Source organism: Kryptolebias marmoratus, linkage group LG24 (assembly GCF_001649575.2).
Source record: "Kryptolebias marmoratus isolate JLee-2015 linkage group LG24, ASM164957v2, whole genome shotgun sequence".
NCBI lineage: Eukaryota > Metazoa > Chordata > Actinopteri > Cyprinodontiformes > Rivulidae > Kryptolebias > Kryptolebias marmoratus.
The window spans coordinates 3,077,709-3,094,007 of NC_051453.1; the positions used below are offsets into that span (position 1 = coordinate 3,077,709).

Consider the following 16,299-nt stretch of genomic DNA (forward strand, 5'->3'; position numbering starts at 1 on the left):
TTGTCATTTGTAATCATCAAAATTAAACGAAATAAACATTTGAAATATATGAGTTTGTATGTAATGTATGAATATAATATACAAGTTTCACTTTTTAAATGGAATTACTGAAATCAATCTACTTTTTCATGATATTCTAATTTTATGACCAGGACCTGTACAACATGGCAGCTTCTGTAAACCAGATCCTACTGGCTTTAATTCTCAGCAATGAAAGGAGGCAGAGACACTTCAGCTGTCATTTTGTGCCAATGGAAGCGCTGAAAACCTGATCCAAAGGTGTGTTTATAACACAGTCAGAGAGAAAGTTTATATTTCTACAAGTGGAGGGAATCATTATCTCCATAAATCACATGTTGTCTGCAGTCACTTGACAGCTCTGGTTCTGCTCATTCTTCTATAGTTTGACACACAGCTTCCACTGCAGGAAACAAACTAAAGTTTACTTCATTTCAGAGTTTAGCTTGCACAATCCTCTCCTCCTCTTCCACCTCTGATGGCCACTTCACGTCATAAAAGGTTTTAATGTTCTTGGCTTATTTAATTTACAAAAATTCTGTCATCACATGCAATTTAGGCTTTTTTGGTTTTAACATAAAAAATATTGCAGCGTCTTTGTTATTTGCATACAAATGGTCATATGCTGTTACATTCTCGTCTTCCACAAACAATCATGTAATCCAGGTTGAATTGATTTTGTTTAATCTTAATCGCAAACTGGTTTGCTTACTCTATGTTCTCTTTGCAGTGCTCTGTATTTCCTTCTTTCCATTCTTTATCTCTTCACTTTGTGTCCTATTTTTCTCTTTCCCTCAGGGAGGTAAAATCCCAGTGCGGTGGACGGCTCCAGAGGCGATCGCCTACAGGAAATTCACTTCCGCTTCAGATGTCTGGAGTTATGGGATCGTCACCTGGGAGGTGATGTCTTATGGAGAGAGACCTTACTGGGACATGAGCAACCAAGATGTAAGTCTGCACAGAGTCTGTCTCTTGTTGTGAGTTCTCATCTGATGCCTGTGACTGTAAAAGATTGCGGATGTCTTCCAGGTGTCTGGGGGGGTCGTGCTTGTTTGTTTTCTTTGCCGTCTCTCACTGCAGGGAGTCGGCATGTCTAAGAAAGCACACGAAAAATGAGGACATTATTTTGAGTGTCACATGTGTGTTTGTTCCCAGAATATTAGTTTAAAATGTATCAAGATTGTGTTTTCAAGCTGATGTTTACTGCAGGCAATATTTTATTGTGTTGACAGCTTTATTCCAATTACCTTCACAGTGTGATCAGTTCGCCACAGCATTTCTATACCTTATTTTGATACCTGCAACACATTGATGTTATTAAGTTCTTCGAGATTACATTTATCCTGCTGTGAAGGGAGGAAAAAAGGATCAGGGAAAAAGCACTAGTTTTATAAAACAAGACATTCTCTGCTGTTTTTCTGTCAAATATCATTAAAAAAAAGGAATCGTCCTTACTTTTGCAGAATTTTACTGCTGGATCCTAAAGGAGATGAGGAACGGAACATGAAAAAGGAGGTTCCACGGGATTGGATTGTTGACTGTTTTATTTTTAGGATTTAATTCAGAGAAAAATAAGTTCAGACAGGAGGCTATAGTCAGTTTTGGCACTAAAACCTACTTTAAATTACTGATGCTCTAAATCCCACTCCTTGCTTTTTGAATGTAATACGCTATAAGCATTAGTTTGTCCTGAAAAAAACAAATAGATATTATAAAAAGAAGTGTAACAAATCATATAATCATGAACTGGCAGCCAGTGGGACAGATACGGCCTACAAAGTATGAAAATGTTCATCAATCAAACAGTCTGACAGATATCAGTTACTGACAACACCTGATCAGACTTGGTTTGAACACTCGCGTTCATTAGCCAGAAAACGTCGGGATGCTTTGGCTCATTGCTTTAGTTGGAAACAAGAAGCTCCAAAACATGAGAGACCAAGCTTTGAATCCAGCAATTATTTTTTTTATTAGGATGTAATTTCTCAGAGTCTGTAAAATCTTTCAACTCACAACTTTACTCCAGCGACCTCTCCCTTGCAGTAGAGCGTTTACACTTATGTAAAGTTTTCTCTATAAGGTCGTTTGTCTTTATTTTGGACTTGATCAGTGGCAACATTTGAATTTTAGGACACATTTTCAAGTAATAAAACGGAGTCACTCACATATAGCTTTTTTCTCCTGTCTATCACCCGAGCCATCCCTTTTTCTTAATATTTACACTTTTACTTCCTCCCAGCTATTTCTTTCCTTCTCGCACCCGAGCTTCAAAAGCATCCTCTGGAGCCTTAATGACAGATAGTCGGTGTAATGATGGAGACAGATTTATAATAGAACAGTCTGTGTATAATGGTGGAGAGAGACTGTGTGTTACAGCTATAGCTAACGAGGGTCTGCGGGGGCATTAACTATGCATGGAGCTGACACCCCGACACACAGACACACATTCAGCCGAACCACACAGTCACGGGCCGACACGTGTAAAGGCACACACACACACACACACACACACACACACACACACACACACACACACACACACACACACACGATTTCAAAGAAGACGAAGCGGTGAAATCGTCAGCAGAGCCACTGCAGGTGCTGTGTTCAACATGAATTAATCATGACGGAGACCTGTGATGTTTCTCTACACTTGCTGCTATTTTGATTGGCAGCGGCGCTTGGAGTGAATTTATGCATTACAAAGCCTGAGAAGTGTGCCGGGGTCAAGTAGAGTTCACCCGGCGAGCAGACAAATGCCCCGCTCTGCGTTTACAGTTCTGCAATCGAAGTGCCACATTCCTTTAGCTTGCAGATACTTTTAATTTAGGTTTTGGGGAATAAATTACTTATTGAAGTTTACTTCAAGAGATTTTATGGCGTAAGAGTTTAGTTAAAAATTAAGTAAATTACTAAACACACTTCAGCAGCTCTTATTGAAAATGGTTAGGTGTGGCTCGTTGAAAAAAGGTGAACGTTTAAAGCAGGGACAGGTAGAGATGTTTCAGGTGGTTAAAGCTGACAGTAAAAAGCTCAAAACTTAAGAAAACTACTTTTGGGACAAAGGCAAAAAGAGAAGTCTTACATGAGTGAAGAAAAGGTAAATGAGGGGAAACTGGGAAATTTAGAGCAGATGAATGTGGGAATCAGGTGATGGGGAACGGTGAGAAGGCAGGCAGTAAATCACAAGGTTCGAATCATTTGAAAGAAGAATAAATTATTCTGATTTGTCCTTCATTAATAGTCTTACTCTGGAGTTCTTCACTCTTGTTTTTGATAAAGTTTATTACTACCTCACTTTTCAAAGACAAAAAAAATCCCACAGAACTTTAAAATAAAAGAATAAAATACAATAAGAAAAATAATAAAATAAAAACACTGTCAGTACGAAGTAAAACTAGGAGGAGTGTTCATTCTGCAGTCGAGCTACAACAGCCTGAAAAGATGAGTCTTGTTGGGTTTTAAATCAGGTTCTAATAATCACTGGTTAGATGGGCTGAAGGACCACGTTTAGAGCTTCAATGGTTCATAAATTTACTGAGCTTGAGCACACAAAGCCCTGATTTTAAAATGATTTCTAAAACTGGCAGAAAACCAATGAAGGGCAGATAAGATTGGAGTCCTGTGTGTTCTGTCTCAGCTGTGCTGCAGCTGAAAACAATCAAAGGTGTGTGTTGTTTAAGATGAGTAAAAAAGCATTGCAACGATCTAAATAAGAGGGGTAAAGAAGCATGGATAACAATCTCTAATTTGTGTTTCAACACCAGCTTTCTTAATTTTGCAATATTCCTCAAGTGGAAAAAGCTGTTTTAGATCAACTTCTTGGCTGCCACATGACTCTGATTGATCAAACACAACAACTAGTCTCAGCTGAGCTTAAGTGGCCAATTTGCTGCCTGATTTGTGTAACAATGATGTCAGGGGCAATGATCAGACTTCCTGTCTTTTCTGAACTCAGCTGAAGGAAGTTAGCTTGATTATTTGACGTCACACAAGCAGTCGAGTAAATCTCCTTAAGTTTCGACTAGAGGTGGACCGATATGAGTTTCTTTTTGCTGATCTTTAGAAATCAGGCCAGTATACAGCACAAATATATATTTAACAATTTTTAGAAGCACTTGTATTCTTAAAGGCTTTTTATAAAATCTATTTTTTTAGGTTCCAGACGTAAACGGCAAAATAATTTCAGTTAACTGCAAAACTTGATGGTTTTTTTTTTTACTTTGATTTTTTAAGTGACTAATGTGTTTCAAAGTTTTGACTTCTGTGTTTGTGATAAAAACACTCTGCTTTCAGAGCTCTTTGAAACATTTAGCACAATCTTCCTGAAATACAAAATTCCTGCATCAAAGTTTTCACAAAAGACGTTGAAAAGATCTTCAACAATCTTTGTTCCTGCACTCAAAAAATCAAATCAAAACCTTTATCTGTGTAAAACTGCCTCATATCAGAGGCTGCTGCAGACTGCTGCGTACAGATGAATAAATGGAAATACTGAGCGCTGCGACTGCATCAGGTTTCAGGTTAAATCCACGCTCTTAAGTAATTCTAGTTTTTAAATAAAGAAGATTGAGGCAAATTTATTTTTAAAGAATCCACCACTTTTATTGACTGACATGACAAAGACGTCGTAGCAGGAAAGACATTTCTTTCCCAGAGTCCTTGGCTGTTACAAATCAAAACCTGAGAGCGTAATATAAAAGTAAGAGCACCAAGGGAGCTTGACTCTGTGCAGGATCTTTCAACCCTTTAATATCATGAACATCAAGCTCTGTGCAATTTACCAAAGTCATATCACAAGATGAAATTTCTCTCAAATATTCCTCGCTTCCATTATTTGCATCTCACATTTATAAAAGAAAGGGAAAAAAAAAAGTCTGCTTGCTTGAAACACACATAGAAGACAGAAATAGACAGGGATGCAGCCTAAATGGTAGCAGTTTATTAGTTTCACCATCTTCATATTACTTTCACGCTCAGCAGCCAAGTCCCTCAGAAATGATATCCCACAAGGTTGAGATGCACAGGTCAGAGTTTTTTATTTTATTTTATTTATACTTACACCCACCTGACCCATTATGTGAGTCAATGTGCTCCTTCAAGCTGCAAACCTTTGCACTGTTCAAACTACTGCCATTTCTATTATAGGATGCCTCAGCCATGACTGTGACATTTCTACAAGCTCTGCATTTAAAGTTTACAAGTAAATATTTTAAGGCAAACAACACGACTGAGTCGTTTAAATACAAGTTCATCCCCTCATTTGTGTGACCTTCTATATTCACAACTTACACAAAACACAAACTGATCAAATCCGTACCTTCCTGATTGTCTGATTTAAAATATTTTCTTGCAGAGTTTGTTTTAGTGGGTGTATTTTCTGCAGAGTGATCACAGACACATTAAAGGAATAGTGGGCGCGCAGTCAGCAGTGGATCTCTGTGATCTCCTTCATCTTTCATGGCGGCACGTTGCTGCTCGTCTCTTTGATCATGAAAATGACACTTTGTTGTAGAGTATACAGGCTCCAGTTTAGAACTGAGTATTTATAGAATTAGTTCAGAGAATATTATTCTTTAGATCTAAGACAAAACTGAGAGGAGGGAGGGACTGAGAGAAGAAGGCACATCTTTGAATCTGTCAGCTGAATCGTATCTTATCATGTAAAAGTGTCTGAATCTAACTGAATGCACTGTTTCTGTAAATTATCTGTAGAACCTGGAGCTGGAGGTTATAAGTCTAGCTGTAAATCACTGATAACTGTATTTTAACGTCATTTTTAGGATGAAATTGCTGCCATTTTAGACAGAATATGAAGCAGCTCTTTTTAACATTTGGTCCTAAATACACTTAAAGTGTCATCCTCCACCAAAACTGACAGAATCTGTTGGGAAGAAATTCATGGGGAGCTGATTAATTTCTTCTAAAGGTTTATTCTGCTTTATTTCTTTTTCAGAAAGTGATTTTTTTGCCATTGTCTTTATGCATATTCATAATGTGCAGCACCAAGTGCAAAATAAAACAGATTATAAACAAAGAAATGCAGGAAAACTAAAAACAAGTAAGAAAAAAATCAAAATGAAACCAAAAAAAATAAATCTTTTCAAATGAACTGATCACTAACAAAACAATCCAACCAGGAAGCAGAAAACAAGAAATCTTTACAGTAACGGAGGTCATCATCAGAACGTACCTCCGGTGTGAAACACAAACAGGAAGAAAAATGAAACACATTGAACAAAAGGTGCTGGGGCTTCAAAATGAAACAGGAAATGAGGAAAATCCAAACAAAAGATTAAAGGCCTAGCATTTCCTGAAGGAATGCATATCACCCGCTACCTTTCATGCCAGACTTATGTTGAGTTGTAGCCATTTTGGTCGATCTTCTCTTATGTGGTGTGAATGACTCGGCTACTACCACTCCAAATTTTAGTTCAATATCTGTCAAATTAACTGAGGTACAGCTATTGTTGTGTAGCTTAAGGTCAATTAGCTGTAGAGAGTTTCATTGATATCTGCCCAGTGGATCATGAGATATTTTGCTAACAGAGAAACAAGGTTGAGCCAAGGTTTTGAGCAAATATCACACAGTATGTTGCCCTCAGAGTATGTGTTGTGAGCGATGCTCAGTATCTGTAAAATTGAGTTAGAGCCTTTTTGTGTTTGCTAAGGCTGCTTTGCTGTGGCGGCCATCTTCAATTGTGTTGACTCCAAAGGTAATGGGTAGTTGTCCTGCCCAGTGATTACTTTCTGAAAGTTTCATTAAAGTTTGTTCAGTGTTTCATGAGATATTTTGGCAATGGTCCAGACAAGCACACACAAATAAAGGCAAAACCCTTATCGCTCTGCCTTCACCTTCAGCGGTGGGCGATAATGAGCAGGGATCAGCCGGTGATCATTTAGGCTCATGTGGAAGCTGATGAGACAACAAAAAAGACGGGAACTGTAACTTTTGTCTCTTTCCTAAGTTTAAAGATAAAATGAAGATTTAATCAGTCTCTTTCCATGGTTCGCTCCTCTGCTGTGCTCCAGGTGATAAATGCCATAGAGCAGGACTTCAGGCTGCCAGCTCCCATGGACTGTCCTGTCGTGCTGCACCAACTGATGCTGGACTGCTGGCAGAAAGACAGGAATGCGCGGCCAAAGTTCCCAGATATTGTCAGCATGTTGGACAAAATGATCCGCAACCCCGCATCTCTCAAAGCCGGCACCAACAACATCCCCCCTGGGTGAGCAGAGATATAAACTCATTTGCATAAACAAACATGTTCTGTTTGAGTGATACAGCTGATATTCCAAAATCCCCCTTCTCATATCTTCTCTCTGCAGTCCTTCACATCATCATCCCTTGTTAGACCGGGCAGCTCCGGACCTGAGCAGGGTGAGCTCAGTGGAAGACTGGCTGGCAGCGCTGAAGATGACCCAGTACAGAGACTCCTTCATCGGCTCAGGTTTTACCTCTTTGCCGCTTGTCACACAAATCACAGCTGAGTAAGTCTGCTTTATAAACTGTTTTTGTCTGTCATCCTCCCAGCCTGCATCTCACACTGCTCATGTTGCCTGATCTGTATGGTGTTTAGCAGATGGTTGTCTGACTGGGTGTCCATGTCTTTGTCTGTATGTGTCTGCCTTACTCACTTCCATACTTTTCAGACCATTCTTTATGACCTCTGTAAGAAACAGAAGTTATAAGAAGATGGCTTGGACAGGCCCTCATATTGTGTCTGTTACTTCCTGAACAAGGCGCCGTTCTTAGACTTCGACCTGGTCAGCATACATCAAACAGTGACTTCCATTTCTTCCTAAATCGGTCAGAATGGGTCAAATTCAAAGTGTGAATGCATCAAAAAGGATTAATTAAATGTCTTTTAAACGTAACAGTGTGACAAAGGTGGAGAGGAGGTCTATGAGCCGGTGAACTCTATTTCACATTTCATGCAGACTGAACGACTTCCTCTGAGTAAAATAACTGGACAACCAGGCTGAATCGTCATTCCTCGGGTTTTTAATTTGTTCTCTTTGCAACATAAATTCAGCACGGCACGAGCATTTAATTAGGTTCTTAAGCAGCTGCCCATGTTACAGACTTTTATGGCCAATATAAAGCAATGAGTATAACGTTGCCTGGAATATCTTGAGATGTTTTGTTTAGCATGAAACGCCTGAGATGTCCTTTTAATATTTTAGACCCCACTTTTTTAACATGATCCATCCAAAGGCTTTGCTTTAAAAAGTTATTTAAAAAAGAATTTTGGTTTGAAAGAGCATTGTGAATTAATGGCTTTTTCCTTCTGAGAACCGGTTTTTATAATTAGTATAGTTGGTTTGCTTATAAAATGTACATTGCGCCAGACTTGAAAGGAAAACAGCACATCTGGTTCTAGTGGCTCAATAAAACATGCACAGTTTAATTTCAAAGATAAGTAAGATTTCTCCTTTATGTTCTATTCCAGTGCAAACAATGATTATGATTATTGATGAAAACTGGATTATAATTCTGCTAGCAGCAGCTTTCTGTGTGAAGATGACTTATATTTCTGTTTTTGCAGAGATCTGCAGAGGATTGGAGTGTCTCTTGCCGGACACCAAAAGAAAATACTGACCAGCGTCCAGTCGATGAGGCACCACGGTGATGACCAGTCTCCTACTGAATCTGTGTAGCCACACAGAAAAGTGACACTGCACGACAAATGTGACCAGTGTGAGCGAACAGGCTGTTCTTCCACACTTCTATTTGAGCCACAGAAACCTAAGTTTACCAGTACTGAGGATCTCGATTACTTCATTTCACAATCATTGTGGTTGTTTTGGTGAATGGCCGGCTCTGTCTTGGACATATTCCTCATGGCATTTTCCACTAAAATTTGAATATCTCCTGAAATTTAATGTACTGGGATTATCTGCTACACAAAGTGGAAAAGAAAACCACAACACTGTGGGGAAAAACAAGCTAGCATCTGACCTTAATGGTCAAAAATCACCCAAAATCTGCTTGCAAGATAGCTTTGATTTCAAACACTGAGCTCCACAAGCCATCTGCACCACCTGACTGATTAAAGGAAGACAGGGTGTGTTTTTGAATAAATCGGACAAACACACTTCAGTGAAAAAGTATCTGACTGAGCAGACATTTGTATGAATGAACAAACTGGACCAAAAATTGGACAAAAAAAGTGTTTCTGGATACAAGACGCACACCAGGCCTTGTTTCTTCCAGCATGTTGTGTTGTGAGTACTTCAATGTGTTTGTGAAAATTGCTACGATTTGAATCTAGAGTCAGTTTTTTTTAAATGGGACCTTTTGCAGTCTATCTTCACATTGAAGAGTCTGTACATAGTTATATTTGGAAAGTTTTTTTTCCAACTTGCTCATTTATTTTAACTTTATCCAAAAGTACCATTTTACTGAAATGTTTGTGACTTTTAGGTAAAAATCTTCTCCACTTTACTCATCACTGGAACAACCTTTTGAAGTGTTGTTAACTGTAGATAAAAAAAAAAATATATATATATATATTTTCCATTCTGACAGCTCGGCCTACCTAAACTACTTAATTCAAAGAAAACTTATAGATGTTTTTGTTCAAACTCAAACACCTGAGTACATTCAAGTAGAGATCTATGGCAATACAATCAGAAGAAGGAAAGTCGGCTCATAAATGTGTCTTTTCAGGCTATGGGGCAATTATGAGTAGAAAAATGAAAGCAACTTAACAGACTGTGTGAAAGAAGGCAGAAACAGCAAAGATGCACCTTTTGTGAAGTCCAGAGAATCTCAGAAGAGGCTGTCCTCCAGCGTTCTTGTGATTTGGCTGCAAATCACAAAAGCTGACAGCAAGTCAAGTGTTAATGCGGTGCATGAACCAAGCAGAAATCCAGTGCTCACGTTGTGTCCACGCGCAGAACAAATCTCATTTCTGTCTAAAGTGTATGGCTGCCATCCAGATGGCAATCATCATTCTGCAGCAGGCAGCCTGGCAGGGTCCTTTTTATTCATTCATGTTTTCATTCACCGGCAGCCGGACATGTCTTTGTTGTCAGGGTCTGTTTTGACTGTCTCAGCTCCAGATTGACACCTCTGATTAATGCTGTTGTGCCAGTTTGCTGATTAAATAAGCTGTAGTGACCTATCCTTGTTCTCATCTGCAAACCTTTTCAGCGCTCACAAAATGCATTCACCTAGATTGATTTGTGACAAATTTTACAGGAAAAACAGTAGAAAAAAAATGCTTTGGGTCAAGAAGAAGATTGGTGAATTATTTATTATGTGTCAGCACTTAATGTGATGTTTGACTCCCTACTTAAAGAGGTCTGATCTTACTGCGGGGGCGTCGCTGGAGAAGCACTTTCATCTCAGCACTGAGCGGATTACCAGCTGGGAAACAACAGCAGCATCGCTCTGCCTTCAGCCTGAACTTCTGCACCAACATCCCAAGGATTACCCATCAGTAGCTCTGATTGGATGTTATGATTTCATTTGTCATCGGCTGAGAGCCCTGCTCACAATGACAGGAAGTGAAAGTGTTTATTTGTTTGCTTTTACGACCACAAACCATCATGTTTGTGTTTGCTTCGCCTCGCTGCTCTCCACTGCTGGGACGTTCAAAAGTATTTGTATTTATTAACATTGTGTCATTGGAAGGTCTGCAACCATCCAAACATTTTTTGCTGAAACTCCTCTCTGACGGTTCAACCGCAATTGCATTTGTTGCCTGGCAACAGCAGCTTATTGAACGTTTTATCAGGAAGTATTGAGATCAACTGGGAGCGTGTCAGTGGTTCAGAGGAATAATTTGTTGTAAATAGATGCCTCTGGAAAAACAGTCTCAGCGATAGCTCAGGGGTTTAATAAAGAATGAGACAACTTGTGTTCCTAAAAGCTCATATTGAATGCCACCTAAAAATGTCACGCGGAAGAAATGAAAGCTACCAGCACAGGCAGGCGTCATAAAACGTGTGTAGCGAAGTGCGATGTGTTCACTCTTTTTTTAAGTTTTTATTCCTCTAAGAAACAAGTTAGGTGGAAAGTTTCAAAGACATTTCACATGTTGGTGATCCTGTGCAGGTTTGACCAGCAGGAAAGTATCACAGAATGAGATATTTTATCAGACAACTTGTGTTTGAGTTCACAGGGAAGGCATGCTTGTGTTTGAGGCATTTAAAAAAGATAAATCCACCCTAAGTCTGCCTAAAAAAAAGAGGAGATTAACTGTGTGTTTGTGTGTAAACAAGACTGGGGCCACGCAGAGATAAAACGCTCTCTGATTATAACTGCTGAATGTCTGGGTTCATACTGTGTTCTAGTTTGGCACAGAAACACTCTTTTTATCCTTTTTGTTTTTCTTTTTATCCTCTTTGTATATTAGGTAAAAAAAATATACCTCCAAGCTTACACCAAAAGTCATTCTGTGCCATTTTGTTCTTCTAAAAGTCAAGAAATAAATGAAATGTGTATTTTCTAAATACACAACCTGTATTGTTGATCAGTACAGCTTCTGTCCTCACAGTAGTATGGCAATGAAAACATAAGTTTGATAAGTATGTAATTAAAATAACTAATTTTGAAAGTTGGGAAGGTGGCTTTTTAAACATCACAGAAAACTAGATACAGCTAAACAATATTTTGACACAAATTAGCACTTAATGACACGCCTCACTGTGTTGAAGACAAGTCGGTGATATAAAATTGCAAGAAAATATGCAGATTTCTTGTTGCATTCTGACTGTTTGCGACATAGTGACCAGTGAGCTGTGCGGCCGCATTATAAATGACCAGCTTTTGAAAATGAAAACCTATTTTTCCATGCTCAGTTTGAAAAACTGCATTCTTGGCCGTGCACATTATTTAGTTGCCCACCTCGCACCCCGTCCTTGGCTCTTTTTGTACTCATTTTGGCAGCCGCCCCAAATTTATGATTCAATCTGCTGTAGGTACACTTTTGAAATGAAAGGAGATTTGGACCAGCGTGGCTCTTAGACCTGGATGTTTTCTGTCAGAAGGGGTCAGAATACAGCTCGAGCAGTCTTGAGTCTGTTTTGAATAAATAAAATTCAGGTGAGTTCAAAACTGGTTATTTTTGAACATGTTTAAAACTCAAGTGACACATTCTGGAGACTCCCTCATCTGTCCACTAACTAGTCACAGCCCAACGAGACGCCACATTAAGAAGGTTATCTTTGTACTGATTGCGACAGCAACAGCAAGGAATTGAAGACTTTTTCTCTTTGAAAAGTGAAAAGACGATACTAAAGTCTTTTCTCAGTAGAAAAGCTATTTCGTGTCTTGATTTACTTGGACGTTTTTCAAAAAGATGATCACTGTCAATTGTTCTTAAGTGAAGCTGACGCAGAAGTGCCTTAAAGACCAAAACCATCGATGTCTGTTTGTGAAAAAAATCTCACTTTCACCTTCTAAAATAGCCTTCTTGTTTAAATACGGCCACTTTAAGGCTCAAAAGCCCTACAGAAGTTATTCAGCACCACAAGCCAGTGGGTTTATCAGAGTAGCTTCGTCCGCTCTTTCTCTTCAGTCTTTGTCTTGAGCAGAAAATTGAATCATCGTTGCTGATCTTCTCTTGTTAAACAGATCGGATGAAGTTCGCTTGTGATGGGCAGCAGTAAACAGGTAGTTCATCCAATCACCTACCAAGTGTCTTTTGCAAGTGTTTGCCATTTTCTAAACTATTTCAAACAGCCACTTCCCAGATGGTTCCTTGTAAAAACCATCTGGTGTGTTGTTTTAGTTCAGCACAAACCTGAACGTCTGACTCGGCTTCACATATGATATGAACTGCGGAGGAGTACTAAAGGCAGCTTCAGGATGAAATTCAGTTTATGTGTCAGAGTAGGACAGTAAACGGAGTACATTGTGGATGCTATTTTTGCTGCGTGCTTGATAGACTACTTCAGAGCATAATAGTAGAGTAATAAATGCTTTGCATATTGACTGGCCTGGAGAATGCACAGGCATTTCAACACTTTAATTTCCCAGCAGTGCTCCCTGCCGTTGCGTTTTCATTGCTGTGCTTCTAGGCGTGTTACTGCCACCTGGAATAATGTTAAAACACTGGCAGGAACCTGAACCGCATTATATTTCTGCATATGCCTCGTGTGCAGGAAAAAAAATCTTTTATAAAAATGATGCAAAAGATAAAAGAAATATCAATATTTAAACCATTTTAAGGTTTCATATTTGTAATATTGGTTATTTATTAGGATCATTAAAGCCTACTATTCCTTTGAAGACTGTATATCGCCTGTTGCTTTTCATGGCAGAGATTTAAACGAAGATCATCTTATGTTGAGAAATGATGTAGTTTCAGCCACTTTTGGGAAAAAATTTAAAATAATAATATGCACAATCTCAAGCAATATTTTGCATGATCTCACATGGTCTCTTAGCGCTTGGAGTATGTGCTGTGAATGACTGTCAGGTTCTACAGGAACTGCCAGAATTTAGCTCATAGCTGCAAAATTCGCTGAGGTTTAGCCATTTTGGTGAAGGCTAAGGGTGATTGGCTGCGGTTACCATCTTGAAATGGGTTGACTCCAAAAGTTAATGAGTTGTAGATGCCAACCCAATGATTACTTCCTGAAAGTTTATGAAAATTTGTTCAGTGATTCATGAGACATTCAGCTCATGGTACAGACAAACAAACACACACATTACCCCTAATAATATCACAACATGTCTGATGCTTTTGTAGTACGTCGGAGTCTTCTGCTCTGTAAGCATATGGGCAAATTTTCTGCAGCTGTATTTTATTCTGGTAAGCTGGGGTTACTGTCAGCAGAGACGATAATGAAAATGTTTCCCCCCAGTTCAGCTCTAAATGGCCCCTCCTCTGTGATTCTGATGGAGTGACAGTTAAACCTGACATTTACTGCAGGTGTTTAAGATAAAATCACAACTCAGATCAGCACAAAGACAGAAAACAGACCATAAACAAGAAGGCAGACTCAGAGCTGCGAGGTGTTCTCCGAGTACTTTGGGATGGATTTATATTTTAACTGGTGGTCATTGAAGCTGGTTAGAATGTGTTGTAAAAGCTACTTAAATCGAGACTAGAAATGAGAGCAAGTTACACAAAAAAGGAAAAAGTATGAGGGAATAGAAGGACAAGGATGAGAAGAGAAGAGAAAAAGACAGAAATGGGATGGGAGGAGGAGCGAGAGGCAAAGCTTGACTTGTGTTTGAATAAAAATGAGGCTGGGTGTGGAGAGATTACTCTCTTTTCTCTCTGTTCTAACAGCCACCTTCTTCTCCTAATGCCCACAGCTTCTTTGAACAGCACACTCTGCTTCCAGGCCACATTGTTCTTCTCGGAAAAGTCTGGAGAAAAGCAGTTCTTCTATTTTAGATGCACTCTTCTCGAAAACATTTTGAACTCGTATCACTTGAGGATATACTGGCACATTTCACAAAAACCCCTGCAGTATGTTGTTGTGGGTGGGGTTAAGATGGTGTTTAAACCAAAATTAAAAATAGTCCCTACCTGCTGTGGTCTCTGTGTCTCATTCAGTTTTGTCAGAACAACAATTTGAAGGCCCCATTAAGGAAGTGTACTTACTTTGTGTGTCCCATTTTGATCTTCTTTAAAATTCCTCCACAGCTTTTTGATGGATTGTCACACACACAAACAGCTGGCCACAAAGCCACAAGCATGACAAACTCCTCAGCATTTTGGATAAAAAGTAATCCTTATGAGAAGCCTTGATCCTAAAACTGTGAACACAAGTTTTCTTTTACCAAATGTAGAGAGATTTGCTTTCCAACTCCAGTTTTAAGCTTTTTGAGAATTTTTTGGTCAAAACAAATTAAAATTAAAACTACTTGCTTGATGCAAAGATCCTAAATTTGTTTTCAGATTCTCTCTTGTTTATATATTTTTTGTTCTAATTGCTTGCCACACTATTAAGTATAAATGCAATGTACTGTTTCTTTCTTTTTTTTTCAAAAAAAGCAAAGTAAATTATCAGTTGTAGTCTGCCTTTCTCTGTTTACCTTCAATACTGTTGCTGATGTTAAATGCTCCAGACTCAGAGCATCCCACTGTAATGTATTATAATGCTGTAATATATTGTGAGAATGCGCACATGTGCATTTTTTATGTGTGTGGATGTAATATAGTGTGTGTGTGTGCCGTTCGGTGTACAGTAAAATGTTTGTACATTGTTTGTGTGAGTTTGTAGCTGTGAACTTTCTGACTCTTACATTTACAATGCACTGTTTGTCAATAAAGAAGACAAATCCAACAGCTCAGCTTTGCTTGTTAGTTAACTATGAGCTCAAGATCCCTGCTGGACAGAAGTCACAATAAAAAAAGTGATTTCATCTGGGGTTAGACTCCAGTCAAAACATTCAGTAGTGCCTGAGAAAATGTATTATTGTTTGCAGATAGCTGATAGATCATAAAAATTTTGTTTTATTGTCTCAATATTCATTTTTTTTATTAGTGCTGTAAGGAGGATTTATTAAGCAATACCTTCTCAAACCCTAAATTTTAATTTTAGCTCTTGCATTTTCCAATATCCAGTATGGCAGTCTATAGGTCTGATAATAGAAATTTTATTTATTTTTTGTTACCACTCTTATCATAACTTTGCTCATTTTATAGCATTGCATTTTGATCATGGAAATGATATTGTGAGTTGGACTCTGCCAGGGCTGCCTCTTGTTTTCGATCCTGTTTGTGGTGTTCATGGAAGGGATGTCAAGGCGCAGTCGTGGAGAGGAGGGTGTCTGGTTTTGCAGATGATGGGGTTCTGTTGGCGTCTTCGGGCCATGACCTTCAAGCCGAGTGTGAAGCGGCTGGGAGGAGAGTCAGCTCTGAGTCTGAGGCCATGGTTCTCATCTAGAAAAAGGTGGAATTCTCCCTCTGGGTTAGAGATGGAGCAGAAGATAAACTCACAAACTGGGGTCTTGTCCTCAGTAATGAGGCTGTTGTTCCACTCTGTCATGGTGAAGAAGGCAAAGCTGGCTTTTGTTTTAGGTTTGTGTGGGATCTCAAAACAATGAGGAAAATAATAAATACCCCAACTGGGCATTGGGGGCATTTTTTTTGCGTCCTTTCCCTAAATATTTGCTTTAAACAACATTGCCTCCTATTTTTTATCTGATCTAGTTATAAAATAAATCTAGTGTATATAAATATTCTGTGGACTAGAGATGACAGCTGCATTACTGAAAAGTAATAAACAAAGGTAATAAAACTCCATAATAACTTTTATACAAGCAGAGTAAATTAATCATTTATGACAGAGAAAGCCAGAGATGTTTTT

The 16,299-nt window shown here is 38.8% G+C and overlaps 1 protein-coding gene across 1 annotated transcript in view; it reads left to right on the top strand.

Moving 5' to 3' along the window:
* The window catches only part of LOC108238432 (ephrin type-B receptor 1), an 86,731-nt gene extending 71,445 nt beyond the window's left edge, over positions 1-15,286 (top strand). Inside the window, exons 17-20 of the mRNA XM_017420519.3 lie at positions 817-966; positions 7,051-7,247; positions 7,348-7,509; positions 8,568-15,286. Of these exons, the coding sequence (XP_017276008.1) occupies positions 817-966; positions 7,051-7,247; positions 7,348-7,509; positions 8,568-8,679 (621 nt within the window). The 3' untranslated portion in view covers positions 8,680-15,286. The remainder of the gene's footprint in view (positions 1-816; positions 967-7,050; positions 7,248-7,347; positions 7,510-8,567) is intronic.
* The last annotated feature ends 1,013 nt before the right edge of the window (positions 15,287-16,299 follow it).